Source organism: Hipposideros armiger, unplaced genomic scaffold (assembly GCF_001890085.2).
Source record: "Hipposideros armiger isolate ML-2016 unplaced genomic scaffold, ASM189008v1 scaffold_157, whole genome shotgun sequence".
In the NCBI taxonomy this organism is placed as follows: Eukaryota; Metazoa; Chordata; class Mammalia; order Chiroptera; family Hipposideridae; genus Hipposideros; species Hipposideros armiger.
The window spans coordinates 2,963,524-2,980,807 of record NW_017731507.1 but is presented as its reverse complement, the minus strand read 5'-3'; the positions used below and the strand labels follow the sequence as shown (position 1 = coordinate 2,980,807).

Genomic DNA, 17,284 nt, shown 5'->3' with positions numbered 1-17,284 from the left:
TGTGGTTTATAGACTATTGTGTAAAATTATTTATATGTTGTTTTTTCCCTCATTTAAATCTATACTTGATATTATATGAGACTTGAACAAACTAGGTAGATTGGTACCTCACACTGGACCAAATACCAGCTTTAATGCCAATCATTGATGTATCCACATCATTTTTTTTACATGCTGCCTTTTTTATTTTAAATTACAAATCCGAGTGCTAGATATTCAGCTTTCCAATAAAGAAAAGGACTTTTTGCCTAATTTAACACTTGAACAGTACAATTTTACTATTTGAATTCCTACTTATTAATAGATTACTTAACATCTTTGAGATAGTTATCTGAAACAGTCGAGAGACGTTACGATATCGCTAGCTCGAAGTTATGTGACTTGGGGGCACATTTTTTCTCTTATTAAATGTGCTGTAGACAGCTTCAGTAATATAGGCGGTGTAATTGCTGTAGTAAGTATACTGTTACGTTGTCGATTGTTAAACATGCTTCCTCTGAAGTGTGTGCCAGCTTTGAAGTGACCCAAAAATGATTTTTGGTGACCGTCTACGTACCCAGTGGCCATAAACAAAAGCAAACACTTGTTATTATACAAGGGCTATAAACTTGGCCTCATTGAAGGTACTTATCAGGCGCTTTGCAAAGAATCTTGACCAAGTAAATACCTTTAATTTATAAATTAAAGCAGAGTTTTAATGTCTTTTAAAGTTAATTATATTTACTCCAGATAAAATATTCTGTCTTCTAAAATTGAGAATTAGTGGTATGTATACATTGGAGAAAACTAGGACACCCAAATTATTTCATTTGTAGAATTAGGCTATAATATTAATTTCCAGTGTTGTAGGAAGGACTCATACCTTTTTTCACATTAACAAAAAATGGCTCCGTCAGTGTTTTCATTACTTTTGTAAGAAAATAAGCTACAACTGTGTATAGAGATAAACGTGTAAAGCTTAGGTCAAAGGATCCAAGTGAAATTAAAAATTGGGACTATTTTTTAGCTAATACAACAACAAAAATTTTATTTTACATTCTACATGTTTGGAAAGATTTCTCATATCTTAATTTCATGTTTTATTTCAGCTGTATAGACAAAGCCCATATGAAGAGTACTAACAATCTAAGTAATATTAGGTTTCTGGACATTAAGCCATAGAATGTAAAATTTTTACAGAATGTATATGTCTGTGGTGTTTTAAGAACATCTTCAGGAGTAATACTAAAAAAATCAAATTATGTAAGCAACTTCAAATTCTAATTCAGTCCCTTGATTCATTATTAAGGGTGTTTGTATTTTTGACAAGTAAACTTTTGAGAATATTTTTTTCCTATATTTAAAAAAGTATGGGGATTTCAACTGCTAAAATTTTGTGAAGCTCATTAGGGTGAAAGTCAATATTTTTTCTAATAAGCCATTTTTGTACAATTTTTCTCAAGGTTTGTTGGCATCCAAAGCTGTTGGGGTGGATGGTGCTGAAAAAAAGGAAGACTACAGTGAAACAGCTCCAGTGCTGGAGCAGGTATGAAATGGTAGCATTTGATTTTTTTCAAGGTTCCCAACTGGAATGATCGCGGAGCTATAATATCCACGTAATTGAAATTGCCCTTTTGATCAGATATGGGAATAGGAAGCTAATTACTGGATGATATATTTTTAACTCTGCCTTCTCCAAGGTATACAAACTACAGACTTCATTAGTGTTTATTTTCAATAGACTGGCATAGCCTATGTCTCCAACATTTGATGGACTGGAGACAGGCACCCCAGGGTATAAGCTTACAGCCGGATCACCTTTGACTAGCTTACAAAAAGACCCTCACACAAATACTTTTCATTTGTGAGTTCAAACAGGGTTTTTGACATCTAATAAAGCTTCTTTTGTAAGAAGTTTCTTTTATATTGTAACAATTGGTGTTGTTAGACTGACTATGTGTTTTATGAATTGATCAATGAGCCATACATTTTTGCTAGGATGTATATTTTAATAACTACAAAAAAGAGAGAATTTTAAAAAACTATTAAGGGTCTGTCTTTAAACCACCTAATAGAGGAATTTAAAAGTGAAGGTTGCAGTTGCTAGATTTTGCCTTGGCTACCTTCAGATTCCCACGATACCTGTACATAATGAACTGTGCATGCTTTTACATTCATTAAGGGCTTAACTTCTCGGGCACTGTAAGATGATAAGAACACAGTAATAGCCATAACTGGATTCCCTTGGTTCTCCTGTTTTAAAATCTGAGCCTTAATGTAGTTCTAACATATTCATTTTGTATTATTTTCATTTTCTTTATTAGTAGTAGCCTAATAAAGAAGACTTTAAAATGAGTATCTTTTGCTCTTACCTATATGCATTTAAAAAAATAGTCCAAATTTAATTGATATTGTATTGAGTTTTTCAGGGTTATTTTAGGCCTGATTTGATAACAGTGCATTGTTTTGGTGCCTCCATTAATGTTGTATTAAATCAGCGGTCTTTTAAATCGATTCATATGTCAGCAAATCATACCTTCTGATTTTCTGTGATCATCAAACGGTTAAGTCTTTGCCGTTATTGTCAGTATAGCAACCAAATTTTAAGTGACTTTTTTATTGTGTATTACTACATTCAACGTCCCAGATATAACAGTATTTTGTATTTTCACCACTGTTTATGGTATTCTCAGAATGCAATAAATCAGGGACTTGGGTAATAAAATGTTTCTGGAAAATTCATTACAATGTCAATCTTTCATTATGCACAATCCTGCTGAGGTAAATGTGATTGTGAAAATTATTTACTATATGTGGAGGTTAGTATGGAGGGCAGTGCCCGTTTCAGAGAGAAGTACAGAGAACAACATTCTGAAATTAAGTTTAAGAAAGAGAAAATTTGAGTAACTCGGCTGTTTGTTTGCATAATTTAAAAAATTTTGAGAGTCCTTGCCAGTTTTGTAACAAAGAGACCAGTAATCATTAATGAAAACTTTGTAAATTATTTTAGGTTTTTAAGGGACATAATGCTGTTCCATCATTTTTTATTTGTCATTTAGGTTGATTTCAGTGTGAAAATGTTTTGAAACAAAATTCTTAATTTTTGTGCTGTTTGCCCTGCTTCCAAGTTAAAAAGCCGAGTCATAAATAAAACTCTTACTACATCTCAATTGGTATCAACAATAGACTTAAAGGAGAGGTATTGATTGTCACTAACCTCTGTTGTCCTAATGAGTAAAATAATGTCACTCATGACATAGATTTATAACAGGCCTACAGCCAAAATTTATTGTGCTAATGATTTATTTTATTTACATTAATAAAAATTCAAACTGTGGTCTTGAACCCCAATTCTCAAATTATTAATTATAGATTACTTAATTGTATTAGGGAATTGTCATGTTATACCTACTTTTGGATAAAACCTGCATTAGATGCATAATTCAGTAAGTTTTTTAAAATGTTAATTTGTCCTTGTTTAGAAGTTAAGCACCTTATCAAGATATTAATTTAAGTTTTAAAATCTTGTTTTATAACTTTGTAACTCGAGATTAATGGATGCTGTAGTGATGTCTCTCACATATGTGAAGATGAACAATAAAATTGTTTATTTACAAGTAATGGCTCTAATTACTTTTCTGGCAACACCTTTTATGATAAGCTTAGGAATCCTTTCCATTTATGGAGTTCTTTTCCAAATGATTAATCTGCACTTAAACACATGTGTAATGAGTAAATTCAAAAGTAGAAATGACAAATAAATGGGACACTTGACACCAGCCCTTTTATGTGGTATGTCCAGCATGCCATCTGTAGAGCATTCAAACGTGCCCTACTTAATAGCAAATGTACACTTTTTTTTTTTTCCCACCAAAATTTGAGCACCTTGTATTTTAGAGAGAACAGAAAGCTGTTTGGTCCCCAGCAATGACCTTTCATATTCCAGAGAACTGCAGACCCAATGGTCACCCCTCACCAAAGACATGGCAGTTAAAAGGTTTCTTAGGGACAAGCATAGTGTTCAGAGTGCTCGCAATTTGATTCTTTATAGAGGCCTATCTTAGTATACATTTTTAAAAACTGGATCATGTTTCGCTCTCGGATACGACTATCAGAAAGAGGTACAGTAGAGGCATTCCAACACCACAGACTTGCAGATCCATCCAATGTGGCTATTCTCTGTTGTCTTGGGACACATTCACGTACATTTTTACATATGTAGGAAATTTTGCTGCCAAATGAATAAAGAAATGACAAAGTTCTAATTTTTTTTTAAAAGTATCAGTTGGCAGGAAGAAGGTAAAAACTCTCATCTAAGAATGCGACGTATTTTGTTTTTAAATCCAATGTTTTTAACTTACACTTGGTTTTACTCCTTGGTTTTTTTTTTGTTGTTGCTTGTTTTGTATTGTTTTTTAGTCTTTTAACTCTATATTGCTGGTGGCTTTGATTTCATGGTGCATTTCGCTTATGAAACTAGCTTTCAGCACTGAAATGAGTTAAAGATAATGTTTCATTAATTTGATCATTGTTTTCCTGTTGAGATCTTTCTTTAAAGGGAAACTGTCTACGCAGACTCCTGCATTCAACTTGATAAAGGAAATTATAAGAAAACATCTGAAAGTCAAAGGCTTAAATGTATCGTGTTCCTCTAATGCTCTAAAACATAAAAATGCTGTTCATTTAATTATTACTAATGTCATTGGTAATTAGGGTTTCAAAAGAGGCACATTTCAATTTAATACTGAAAGTATTTGTCCAGTAAGGTTACATTTTACATTCTGAGAATGTGATGAATAATTAGTTTTTTAAAAAACAAATTTAGACTTCAAGTTGACAGCATCCCTTTAAAGACAGCCTATTCAACTTTTAGTTAATAATTTGTGGGGTTCTTTTTGGTTTTTCATTTGTAATAGAAATGTTATATGTTGCTTAACAATGTTTTTGGATACTAAAGTTGCTTAACAATCAAAATAGAATACAAGAACAAAAATGAAGAAACCAAAATAAAAATATCAATTTTTTATTATTTATTCAGGCGATTTCACCTAAACCTCAAAGTCAGAAAAAAAATGAAGCTGACATTAGCAGTTCTGCCAACACTCAGAAACCTGCACTGTTATCCTCAACTTTGTCTTCAGGGAAGGCTCGCAGCAAGAAATGCAAACATGAATCTGGAGATTCTTCTGGGTGTATAAAGCCCCCTAAATCACCACTTCCCCCAGAATTAATACAAATCGAGGATTTGACGCTTGTATCTCAGCTTTCTTCTTCAGTGATAAATAAAACTAGTGAGCACAGATTTTTAAAACATAGTTACTTATCCTATAAGATACCTACAAACAGTTTGATTGTAGTTATGTTGTATTTTTATGAAGTTGCTTTTTTAAAAATACAAACTTAAGTGGATATGATAGGGAAGGCTATTGAAACTATTTCAGGGGCAAAAACCATATACATTTCTGACTGATTTGCTGTACAGAGACTATTGCCGGTTGAGAAACCTTAACCATTTAATAACGCAAATTCCACTGTAGTTTGATTTTCCTCAACTAATAATCCAAGCACAATGAGAGGCCTGATTCATTACAAAAAACAAAAACAAAAAAAAACCAGAAAGATATAAAAAAGACCCATGGTGGATATTTTTCCTCAACTCCTGAGACTATTCTTATGGATAGATTTATTGTTCCTGCTTTCTGTAGCTCCCTGTGCAGTACATTTTATTCATTCTTATTCTAGGATTGAAAGTGCAGACTTCAGTTTAATCTTATTAATGAAAGAAGAAGAATGCTTCCTTGTTCTTATTGTTAAAGATTTTACTGTTTCAATACCACTAATCATTCAAGAGTTATTGGGTTGTTGGAAAAGTCATGACATAGTTTTTCTATGTTTTTCGTTGCAAATATGCGTCATGACTTTTCCGACAATGCAATAATTCAGTCTTAATAAAAGCGTTTCAATGTGGGTTTGGATATATATATATATATATATATATGTATATAAGACAATATTTGTGTTGACCCTGTGTTTCTCAGTTTAGTATTCTAAGTTAGAAAAATATGTGAAAACCAATGACCTGGAAAGTCACTTGGTAAAAGAGACTTTTGCTTTTTATACAACAAATGAATTAGAACCCTGATTAGTAAAGGAATGTGACACATTTCCTTACAAATTCTTCATTATCAGTCACAACAATTGAAAATGTTGGCCTTGAGAAGACTCTTACCAACTAAATATATTCATCTCCTCTTCCATTCAATTGTCACATTTTCTACCAAGATGTATTTTTCCATTTTTAATTGGGTTTTGGTACTTTTTTGTTTTGGTTTTGTGCTTTTTAATGAATGGGTAGAAAGAATCGGAACAGAAGAAGCCATGTTTCCTCATTATGGCATTTATGAAATAATGTCATTAATCACAACAATGTCACATGACGTTAAATATTTTATTTTGAAATTGTTTTGTATTTTGGTATTATAACTACAGCTGCAGCAATTGAATTTCACTCTTTCATTTTTTTAAAAAAATTATCCCCATGTTTTTTTCATTTCAGTTTTTGTAAAATTAATTTTAAATATCCAAGGTATCAACCTCTTTGGCCACTCTTTTTTCCTCTTTCTAAATTGATATGAATATATTGGCCTTATGTAATCCTGGCTATTCAAAGTAATCAAATATTTACATGCCATGTAGAAAAAAGAAAACTAAAGGATAAAACAAAAAGACAGAAATTTCCAAACTTTTGTGTTATATAGCTAAAAGATGCTTAAATGACTCACCAAGTTAGCTATTAAAAAACAAAACAAAACACAAGAGGGCAAGAGCTGTCATTTTCTTCTAAAATCCTGATTATTTGCCCATAATAGGTACTTAACAATGTTTGTGTTTAATTTTTTTTTTTTAATGAATCAGGCCCAAACATATGCTTATAAAAATCCACTTGGGGGGAGTGAGGGTGGGATAAAATTATTTATGTTGGCAAGTAAAGCACTAACTACAATGCATGTCAGATTTTTCTCACTTATGTCCCCACCTTTTTTTTTCCCCTTAAGAGTTTCTAGATTTGTAATGTAGCAAAAGGGATTTATATATATATAATATATATAATTTTTTTTTTTAAATCTGGCTACCCAGAGACTGTTTTCCCAAAGGAAAAATGGCAACTAACACCGCGATCTGCAATTAGAGAATTAACTCTAGTCTGTCACTTGGGGAAAGTACCTGAAATTACTGTTCCCTGTTATTTTCTTTCGGTTCTAGTAGGCTTTGATTTTTAGAAGTTTTGATTAATTCTTTTTGTGAATGAGGGCACAGTTGTTGCCTTTTGATTACTTTTGGAACATGCCATTCCTTGTGGATACCTTACAACATCAGAGGGCCGTACTTAAATCATTTTTCCCATTTATCTCCCTAAATATTGTAAGAGCATCCCAGCATGTGTCTGCTTCGTGAACATTGAAGATCTTTTTCTAGGTCCTCCACAGCCTGTGAACCCCCCTAGACCTTTCAAGCATAGTGAGCGGAGAAGACGGTCTCAGCGTTTAGCCACCTTGCCCATGCCTGATGACTCTGTAGAAAAGGTTTCTCCTTCCTCTCCAGCCACTGATGGGAAAGTATTCTCCATCAGTTCTCAGAATCAGCAAGAATCTTCAGTACCAGAGGGTAATGTATATTGATTTCCTATAGAACCAAACCATAAAAGAAGATAAAACACTAAGAGATACAGACTATTAAAATATTAAGAAATATCTGCTTTGTTCCCTCATATCTTTTGGACTTATAAGCACTTCATTGATTCTACAGAGTTACTGAGTGCTTCCTTGTGCCAGGCACTGTTTAACGTACCTGACATTTTAATCCACATGGGTATGAACTGAGCCAGTTTATCTATGTTAATATTATATTACATTCTTTATTTTGTGTAGTGCCTGATGTTGCACATTTGTCACTTGAGAAGCTGGGACCCTGTCTCCCTCTTGACTTAAGTCGTGGTTCAGAAGTCACAGCACCACTAGCCCCAGATCCCTCTTACCATAATGAAAGTCCCAGGGGAGAGAAGGAAGACACACAGATGCTTACAAATCCTTCTTCCAAAACAATAACTGATGGAAGAGGAGCTCCAACAGCATCAGGTAAAAAAACAAGATTCCTTTTACAAGTAGCTGGGCTTGCATTTATAGGCTGTAAACATTTTGATGTATAATTAACATTTTCATATGTAGTTCCTCTTCAAAAATACTTCTATGTAACATCTGTGGGAGATAGGGTTTCTCTGTTTAAAGTTCTTTTGTGCCACCACTTGTTATCATATTCCCAGGCCATACTCCTTACTTTGTCACTTTAATCTACCTCTTCCCTCTCCTCCCGCCTCCCTTCCTTTTTCTTTTATTTTTCAGTTACAGTTGACATTCATTATTATATTAGTTTCAGGTGTAAAGCATAGTGGCTGACATTTATGTAACTTACAAAGTGGTTGCCCTGACACCACACATAGTTACTACAATATTATTGACTGTATTCCCCATGCTGGACTTGACATCTCCGGACTGTTTTGTGACTGCCAATTTGTACTTCTTCATCCCTTCCCCATTTTCAGCCTGCCCCCCAAAGCCTGGCAGCCATCAGTTTGTTCTTTGTATCTATGAGTTTGTTTCTGTTTTGTTCGTTTATTTATTTTGTTTTTTAGATTCCACGTATAAATGAAATCATATGGCATTTGTCTTTCTCTGACTTATTTCAGTCTTTTAGCCCTTATTACCCTCTAGGTCCATCCATGTTGTCTCAAATGGTAAGATTTTATTCTTTTTTATGGCTGAGTAATAGTCCATTGTATATATGTACCACATCTTTATCCAGCTGTCTATCGATGGACGCTTGGGTCTTGTTGTCTTATCCATTCAGCCACCCTATGTCTTTGATTGAAACATTTAATTCATTCACATTTAAAGTAATTGTTGATAGGTATGTAGTTATTGCCATTTTATTATTCGTAGGTTTTTATCTTTTTTTTCCTTCTTAAAGAAGTCCCTTTAACATTTCTTGTAATACTGGTTTGGTGATGATGAACTCCCATTAGCTTTTTCTTGTCTGGGAAGCTCTTTATCTCCTTCAATTCTAAGTGATAGCCTTGCTGGGTAGAGTAATCTTGGTTGTAGGTCCTGACATTTCGTCACTTTGACTATTTTGTGCCAATCTCTTCTGTCCTGCAAAGTTTCTGTTGAGAAATCAGCTGACAGTCTTATGGAAGCTCCCTTGTAGGTAACTAAACTGCTTTTCTCTTGCTGCTTTTAAGATTCTCTGTTTGTCTTTAACCTTTGGCATTTTAATTATGATGTATCTTAGTGTGTTCCTCTGGGTTCATTGGTGCAGACTCCCTGATCTTCTGAGCCAGCTGCTCCAGGGGTGTCCCTTGTGTGGCTTGGGTGTGCCCTCCTGTTGTAGTTGAGCCTTGATTGCTGTTGGCATATTGGGGTTGGATTGACCCTTAGGCAGACTGGCTGTGAGGACTGGCTGTGACTACAGCAGATGAGCTGTTGTGTGGGAGCTGAGCCCATGGACCGGGGTTCACTTTAGCAGGGCCCTGCATGGCGTCTGCCCAGTACACCCTTTGGGTGTGTCATTTGTGGAGATAATTGGGTGGTGCTCTCGTGTGGCCTAAAGCTGGCCACCGGGCATGTTGGTTCTGAGGCCTCCTGGGAGGGGCTCCGGTTCAGGCCCAAGTCAGCCCAGCTCAGGGCAACCTGGTAGGAGCTACAAAGTAATCTGTGTTTGGTAGCTGCCTGTGCTAGGCTTGGAGGTGCCTGGGAGAGGCTGTGCTCTGAACCCAGGCCTGCTTCCATGAGTGCCAGGCTGTGGGCCGCTCAGCAGGAGGTACAGGGCATGCCAAAGCCAGCCGCTGCTTGTTTGGGGTTTGTGGACCTTTCAGAGATTTTAAGGAAGTGCACAGCATGGGCTGAGGCCAGCTGCTTGTAACAGCCACTGAAAGAGGTTTGGGCCTGTGCATGAGTTGGGCGGGGCGGGGTCTCAGGGAATGACCAGGGGGAGGCCAGTTTGATGAAGTCTCAGACTTGGCACCCGCCTGAGCCTGCTGGCTGGGTTGGGGGAGCGCTCAGCAAAGGAACCACATGGCGGGGAGAGCTACCCCTTTAGCCTTTGCCCTAAACAAGACAGTTCAGTTCCTCCCTGTATGTCCCTGGCACCTTTTGTGCTGCTGCCAGGAGCTCAGAGCGAGTGGGTCTATCAGCAAGTAAATCCGTGCATGGATCCTTTAAGAGGAATGCCTGCAATTCCAGCTGCCCTGCCCTCCACCCATCTCACCCCGATTGTCATCCCTATTGATTTCACAGCAGAAGTTACGGAGACTCCTGTTCCTGGCACTGGTAGTCTGAGCTGGGGAGCCCAGTGTGTGGCTGCACCCCTTGCTCCTCAGGGGGATCTTCACAGCCGAGATGTCGCTCCTGCTTCTTAATCACCACACGTGGGGGTGGGTGCACCCTTCCATGTCTCTGCCCCTCCTGCAGTCTCGAGGTGGCTGCTTTATACCCTTAGTTATATGCGTTCTGGTCAGCTAGTCTTCAGGGAGTTCTCAAAGGTGGTGGTTGTATAATTTAGTTGTAATTTTGATGTGGTCGTGGTAGGAGGCGAGCACAGCATTTATCTACTCTGCCATCTTGACGGGAAATCCCCTCCCTGCTTTTCTCATATCCTGTATCTACGGTACTAAATAGGAATTACTAGAGCTAAATCTTATTACTGAAGCTTTTGGTTTTATAGCCAGAAAATACCGAACGGGATCAATAATTAGGTTTAAGGATTTTAATATAATTTTATATTTAAGAAACGCTTAGCTTAAATTTAACTATATACCTGTATCTTAAATATAATTCCGTATTTTGGGGCAGAATCTCCCAAATTTAAATCTAATTTGTTATAGTATTATTTTGGGAGTCTAATACATAAAATCAGCCATGCTCAATAATGCATTTTTGGGATGATTCTTTGATATTTATTGTAATCTGAAACTTTTCAGAGGTATTTTATCAAGTCGATATTATAACCTAACAGAATATTAATTTATATTTCCTTTATATGGTTACATTGATTTATTTGGAAGTTTTGTAGAATTTTAACCTCAACTAATGACTACATGTAATAAAAAAAGTCAAATACTAATTTCAAATACTTTTTCAATGTATACTAATTTGAAATTAGATGGTAAAGGAAGTCTAAATTGAGTCAGTTCTGAAATGAAGAAAAACAAAACTTTTTTGGTTTTCAGCTAGTACTCTTCAGCCTTTTTATTGTAAAGTGCTTTTCAAGTTCTTTTCTAGAATTGTACAAAATAAAAATAAAACGAGAGACTCTGTAATCTACCTCCACCCCCACACCAAATGTTCATGGCTGTGGAGAGCCTGGGCTTTCCATGGCGAGTCTCAGGGATAGCCTTGTTTTTAGCCAGGAGAGTCAGATGTGTAGTGCAGCGGCTGAGAAACCCCTGTGCATTCATTACTGGGTTTTAAACTGTGTGCAAGCATGCCCAGTTCAAAGCTCTGCCTTCCTTCTTTTAATCTACACAGCTCCATTTGTTTTTTAATCTGTTGTTCATTTTTTTGGTTTTTGTGTTATGTTTTGGACTGTCGCGTAATATTTTGTTTGGAGAAAATGTTCTAATAAAATTTAGTTTAAAACTCACTATTCTCTAAACTAGTACTATGGTTCCAAATTCTAGCACGAGACGAAATAAGGACAGTGTAGTGAACTTCCTAAATTTATTCATTTGTTGAATTCTTAAGTCTATTTTTTTCTTGTATTTGGGTGTGAGTATCTTTTAAACTCCTGCCATTGTTGCATATATGAATATTTATTATCCTTATTTGTGTAAAATATTGACAACCCTTTGTCAGTCCCCCAGGTTTACTTTTTTTCTTTTTTTTTAATCAAGAAATATAAACGTGGGAAAACTGATTCTGGAACTGAAAGCACTCTGTGAATGACTATCTGTTCTGCTGTACTGACCTGTGTCCAGAGCTGCGGTTCATAACCATTTTATTTGTCTTCCAAGTACCTGAGGGATCCTACACATTCCAGTCCGTAAAGCAGCCCACTAAGGCAGTTCCTTCCATTTGAATCAGCCTAGGGGGTTCCAGCCATGCTCCACCTTTCAGCCTGAGGAGTCAGTGCTCCAGAGAAGTCGACCTGTCAGGCACCAGGCACGATCAAGTGCAACTTCTGCATATTATCATCGCACTGTCACTGAGCACTTAGGAAACCCCTTTCTCATTGCTCGCATTGTAAATGCCTTCTCATCTTTAAGAAAGTTGTATCAAATTTGTAGAATTCTCATGGTGGGTTACTAGTAGTGAGTGAACAGTAATTATCATAGTAAAAGGAAGTGATACATTTGTTCAACAGTCTTGGTAATAAGGAAATTTAACTGCATTTCTCTTTGCTCTGATGTCCCTTTCATTTTTTGTCATGGAGATTGTCAGTATTCTTACTTAACATGAAACTTACTTCTTAGAGCCTTATTAACATTTAATTCAAGTTGAGTGGTATTTTTATATTTTTATTGTGTTTAAATTATATAAAATATTTGAAGATGATAAAATGCTAGTTTTTTTGATACTGTATTGAAGTGACTTAAAAATCAAAGAACTCATGAATGGTGATATTAAAGCATAATTTAGTAGGCTGAAATTGTATTTTAAATTTACTATAGTATTTTTCTTAGATTAACCCTAGACACATGTGAGATGTTAACATTGGGGATGGTCGAATGTGAGTTGAGAAGCTCAATTTAAATCTATCTGTATCAGCTATACAGTTACTGAGGTGCACCATTGGTTTAAAATGTATTTTGGACCATTAGATAGTAATACCTAAATGTCATTCAAGTTGTATACTTTTTATGTGTAAATAGACTTTGTATTTTACATTTAGATAAAAGACTAAAAGTAATTTGTAAAACAATTCTGTTTGACTTTTATCATTACCTAACATCACATTCATGATGGAGTTCAAAAGTACAAGTTTGTTTTAGGCAACAATGGTTAAATTTTATATAAGTTGTTGAAAACCAGTATACTTTCATATGAAGTTTAAGATTTCTTTTGGGTGACTTGAATAGCATTTATGTCATACCTGTCACAGAAGCGGAAATGTTATGTGAACCTACCACTCGGATACATGTCAACATTTGCTCGATTGCCAAAGGCTGTGATGGCAGAGTAGATCTTTACTGATTGCCTAGTACATTTAACTTAACATTTTTGTTATGTTTAGACCCATATTCTATTGCTGGAAATGATGTAATCTCAAACTATTACCCCATCACAAAGGAGAAAGTGAAAAAGAGCACTTATTATTTATTGTAACAGATGCTGGTCTTAGCATTTTACATACTTGGACTCATATAATCCTGGTAAAACAACGAGGGTAGATATTCCTATTTGGCAGATAAGGAAACTGAAGCACAGAGATTTAACAAATTACTCAAAGCCATACAGCTAACACAGGGTGGAACTAGGATTTTAATCGGGATAGTCTGAAGGAACAAAACTCATCCTTAATTTATCAGTTTTTTGAAGTAAGAAATCCCACTTCTTTTTTACTAGCTCAGGCAATAAAATAATGGAGACCTTCGGGGAAAGAGTGTCTTATGTAGAATTTTGTGATCAATTGTGATTTAAAACATTGTTCCATACCTTAACCCTTTCTGACTAAACTTAACATCTTTTTCCCCTAAATCTGCAGGAATATCGAAAACAGAAAAAAAAGTGAAATTGGAAGAAAAAAGCTCAACAGCATTTGGTATGAACAGAAAGTAATAATTACGCAAAAGGCTGTAGATGGCTTGGCAGTGGGAGGACGTGGTCTGTCCCTTACTTTTACCCGGCTGTGCTCCTGTAGGTGTAAGCCATTGTCGGAGTATTTAGTAGTGTTTTTCGGCTCCAGATACAGGGAACCTTAACTGCACATCTTACAGTGTTATGTGTATTTTTTTGTCAAGGGAGCCTAAGGCTTTCTTTGAGAACTTTGTGTTTTTGAACGTCTTTAAAATTATGGCTATTTAAAAATAAGCTGCCATTTAATATTGTTGAGACTTAGAGAATGAATGCTAAAATAGTCATTATTTTCAGACTGTCTTCTTTAACCCACCTTATAACAAAGTTACTAAGTTTTCTGCTCTTTTCTATCTTCTATGCTATAATAGCTAAAAGTTTTAGGATAATGGATGATAGACTTAAATATCCTATGGATTAGCTAACTGGAGCTTGGGTCACTGAAAGTTGGTTAAATATGGGTGATAAATCGTAGGCTAAACCATTTGAGTTGGAATGATAGCTGAATATATGTGATGAATTAATTTTAAATAAAATATTATAGAATACTGTTTTAAGATCTATTCATTTTTTTTTTAAAACACATGGTTGGGAAAAGGGAATAGTTTAAAATTTGGGGAAAAATCAGTTTAATGAAACAAGTTTTTTTGTGTGTGTGTCTTTAGTCTTCATTCTTGTACACACTGGGAAAGTATTAAAAGACTGAAGGAATTATTTATGGATTGATTTAATTTTTTTATTTTTCCAAAGAAAAAGTTCAATTAAAAAAAAAATCTTCTAATATATTTTCATTAAATTATAAATGGAAATGCTGAGTCTCCTCAGTCAGATCTTTCTTAAATTATGGAGCTTATTTCTAGCCATATCAGGAAACTGAGTTCTATTACTCCTTTAAAGATGTTAACTACTGTCTGTGTTAACTTTAAGGTGTCAGGAGTTGGGATTTCTCAACACTGCTTATGAAGATCCCCTTTTATAGTCCAATAAGCTAATCAGGAGTTCCAGACTCATGACAGGAACAGTTTAATTGAATCCATCCACTCTGGGCAGGTGACTGGAATAGCTGATTAAAACATAAATGCTGCTTTTAGGTTAACCACAGAAGAACAAGTCAGGATCAATCATGATTACTAAAGTACTTAACTTTGTTATTTAGGTAAGAGAAAAGAAAAGGATAAAGAAAAAAAAGAGAAGCGAGACAAAGATCACTACAAACCAAAACAGAAGAAGAAGAAGAAAAAGAAAAAGAAATCTAAGCAGCATGGTGAGTCTGTTAAAATGGCGATTTCCACTTCTTTGAATTTCTCAGATTCTTTCAACTTTTCTCTCTCTTTTTTTTTTTTTTTACCGAAATGGAGGTGGGACAAGATCCCACATTGATGAGAACTGAGAAGTTCCGTGAGCTTTCCCTTGTCTTGCTAATTTTGAAAATACGCAACTGTACTAATGAAGCAATCTGTAAATTAATCTTTGTTGCTGATTAGAGGCTTTTCACTTCAAGCACTGTGGTGCACTACTAGATACTGACTGGACAGGGAGAGTTGAAACACAGGAGACAAGCCGTACAGAGCCGTGATCGGAGTGCTGCTGTCCCACAGCAAGGGACTTAGGCTGCCGGAAGCTTCAGGAGGCACGGAAGGATTTGCCCTCAGAGCCCTCAGGGGGATGATGCTGTGGGTACCTGGCTATGTTTTTCTAGGTCACTGACATGTAGTAATTTGTGACAGCAATAGGAAACTAACATAGTGGTCATCATCAATGCTACAGCATAGCCAACTGAGGGCTCTCTATGTGCTGAACATGATTCTAAGTGCTTTAAGTGTATTAACTCTTCTAACCCTCACAACCATCCAACAAGGAGCTACAGCTGCTAGTGCTGTCTTAACCAATGAAAGAACAGAGGCAGAAAAGGTTAGTGAAGGGCCGGCCGAGTGGCGCATTGGTTAAGAGCTGGCTTAGGATACCAGAAGGCCCCTGTTCGGATCCCACATATGAGGGCCAGTGACACTGCCCTCTACAGCTAAGATGCTGAACAACAGCTCAACCTGGAGCTGGGCTGCCGGGAGTCGCCGGTGACAGCATAGGCTGCAGCCCCTGCTGCAGTGGGTTGCCATGGGCTACCGTATGTAGCCAGCAGCCAGCAGCCAGCGTGAGCGGCCAGCAGCCAGCGTGAGCGGCCAGCAGCCGCAGTGAGCGGCCGTCCAGAAGCCGGCGACTGATCTGCCTCGCCTGGGAAGAGCGCAATGATGGTGCCAACTTGGGCCAGTGAAGCAACGTCCTCCACAACTAGACTGAAGAACAAAACGACAACTTGTCTGTTCCCCTTCCCCCAATTCCCCAGCGCTGTTCCCATCCCCCAATTCCCCAATAAAAACCTTTAAAAAAAAAGTGATAAAGCTAATACAGATTTAAATTAAAAAAAGGGTTAGTGAAGTAAATTGCCCAGGAATACACAGCCACTGCCGGCAAAGCCAGTATTCCAACCCAGACAGCCTGACTACAGAAGTCTTCTTTTTAACCACAGTGTTATCCGTGGGTTTCAACCTTCAAAGTGGACGCAGACTGGTAAGCTTGTTGAAACAGATTCCTGGGTCTCACCCCCATAGATCAGGACTGGGGCCGCTCCCAGATGATGCTGATACTGTCAGGCTGCAGAGCAGCCTCCGGGGAGCATGGTGCTGTCCTGCCTCCCACGGCCTCGTAGTAACTGCGCAGTTTGCCCAACACCATGTGACTCAGGCACAGGCATGAAAAGAGCACTTACTCGTATTAAACACCAGCTAGGGACTGTGTTAAGTACTTTGCGACAGTTGCCTTCCTGAATACTGGCAGCAAATCTGTGAAGTAGAAACTGTCGTTACCATTTTAGAAGTGAGGTAACTGAGGTTACCACTGTAAGTGCTGGATTGGAACCCACGTGTTCAGCTTTCAGAGCTGCCTGTTGTCAACATGTTACGTTGCCCTCTCAACAGATGTCAAAGCAGTAGAATCTGGTAGAAATGGTAGAAACCTCAACTCGGTGTTAAAAATCAAACATGGCTACCTAGTCTCTGTTACATTAGTAAGTGAACAAAATTTCTTAGCATTCTGCACCCGCCTGTATTCAAACCAACTTTGCGTCCCAATCCTATTTGGTCACATTTTTTAATACATTGCTGGATTTAATTCCATAACATTTATCTGCGGGTTTTGCATCTACATCCATAAGCGAGAAGAGCCTGTTGTTTTCCTTTCCTGTGTTGTTCCCTTCTGATTGTGAAAGCAAAGTTATCTAGATCATCCAAAGTGAATCCGAGTTGCATTAGTTTCCTAAGGCTGCCCCAGCAAATGACCACAGCTCCTGGTGGATGAAAACAACAGAAATTTACTCTCTCACAGTCCTGAAGGCCAAAAACCATGTCCAGTCTACAGATCACTCTGTCTACTCTTAAGTTGTCACCTCAGCTGCCATCATCCCAGTC

The 17,284-nt window shown here is 36.9% G+C and overlaps 1 protein-coding gene across 11 annotated transcripts in view; it reads left to right on the top strand.

Annotated features, from left to right (window-relative positions):
• The window catches only part of PHF20L1 (PHD finger protein 20 like 1), a 60,254-nt gene that overhangs the window by 31,048 nt on the left and 11,922 nt on the right, over window positions 1-17,284 (top strand). For 9 of the 11 annotated variants that reach the window (XM_019651302.1, XM_019651299.1, XM_019651294.1 and 6 more), the window contains 6 exons: window positions 1,443-1,525; window positions 5,018-5,270; window positions 7,456-7,644; window positions 7,908-8,114; window positions 13,735-13,791; window positions 14,980-15,087. In XM_019651302.1, coding sequence (XP_019506847.1) covers window positions 1,443-1,525; window positions 5,018-5,270; window positions 7,456-7,644; window positions 7,908-8,114; window positions 13,735-13,791; window positions 14,980-15,087 — 897 coding nt within the window. Of the gene's footprint in view, window positions 1-1,442; window positions 3,601-5,017; window positions 5,271-7,455; window positions 7,645-7,907; window positions 8,115-13,734; window positions 13,792-14,979; window positions 15,088-17,284 lie in introns of those variants that run through there. The other 2 variants (XM_019651304.1, XM_019651303.1) reach the window with 2 other exon arrangements.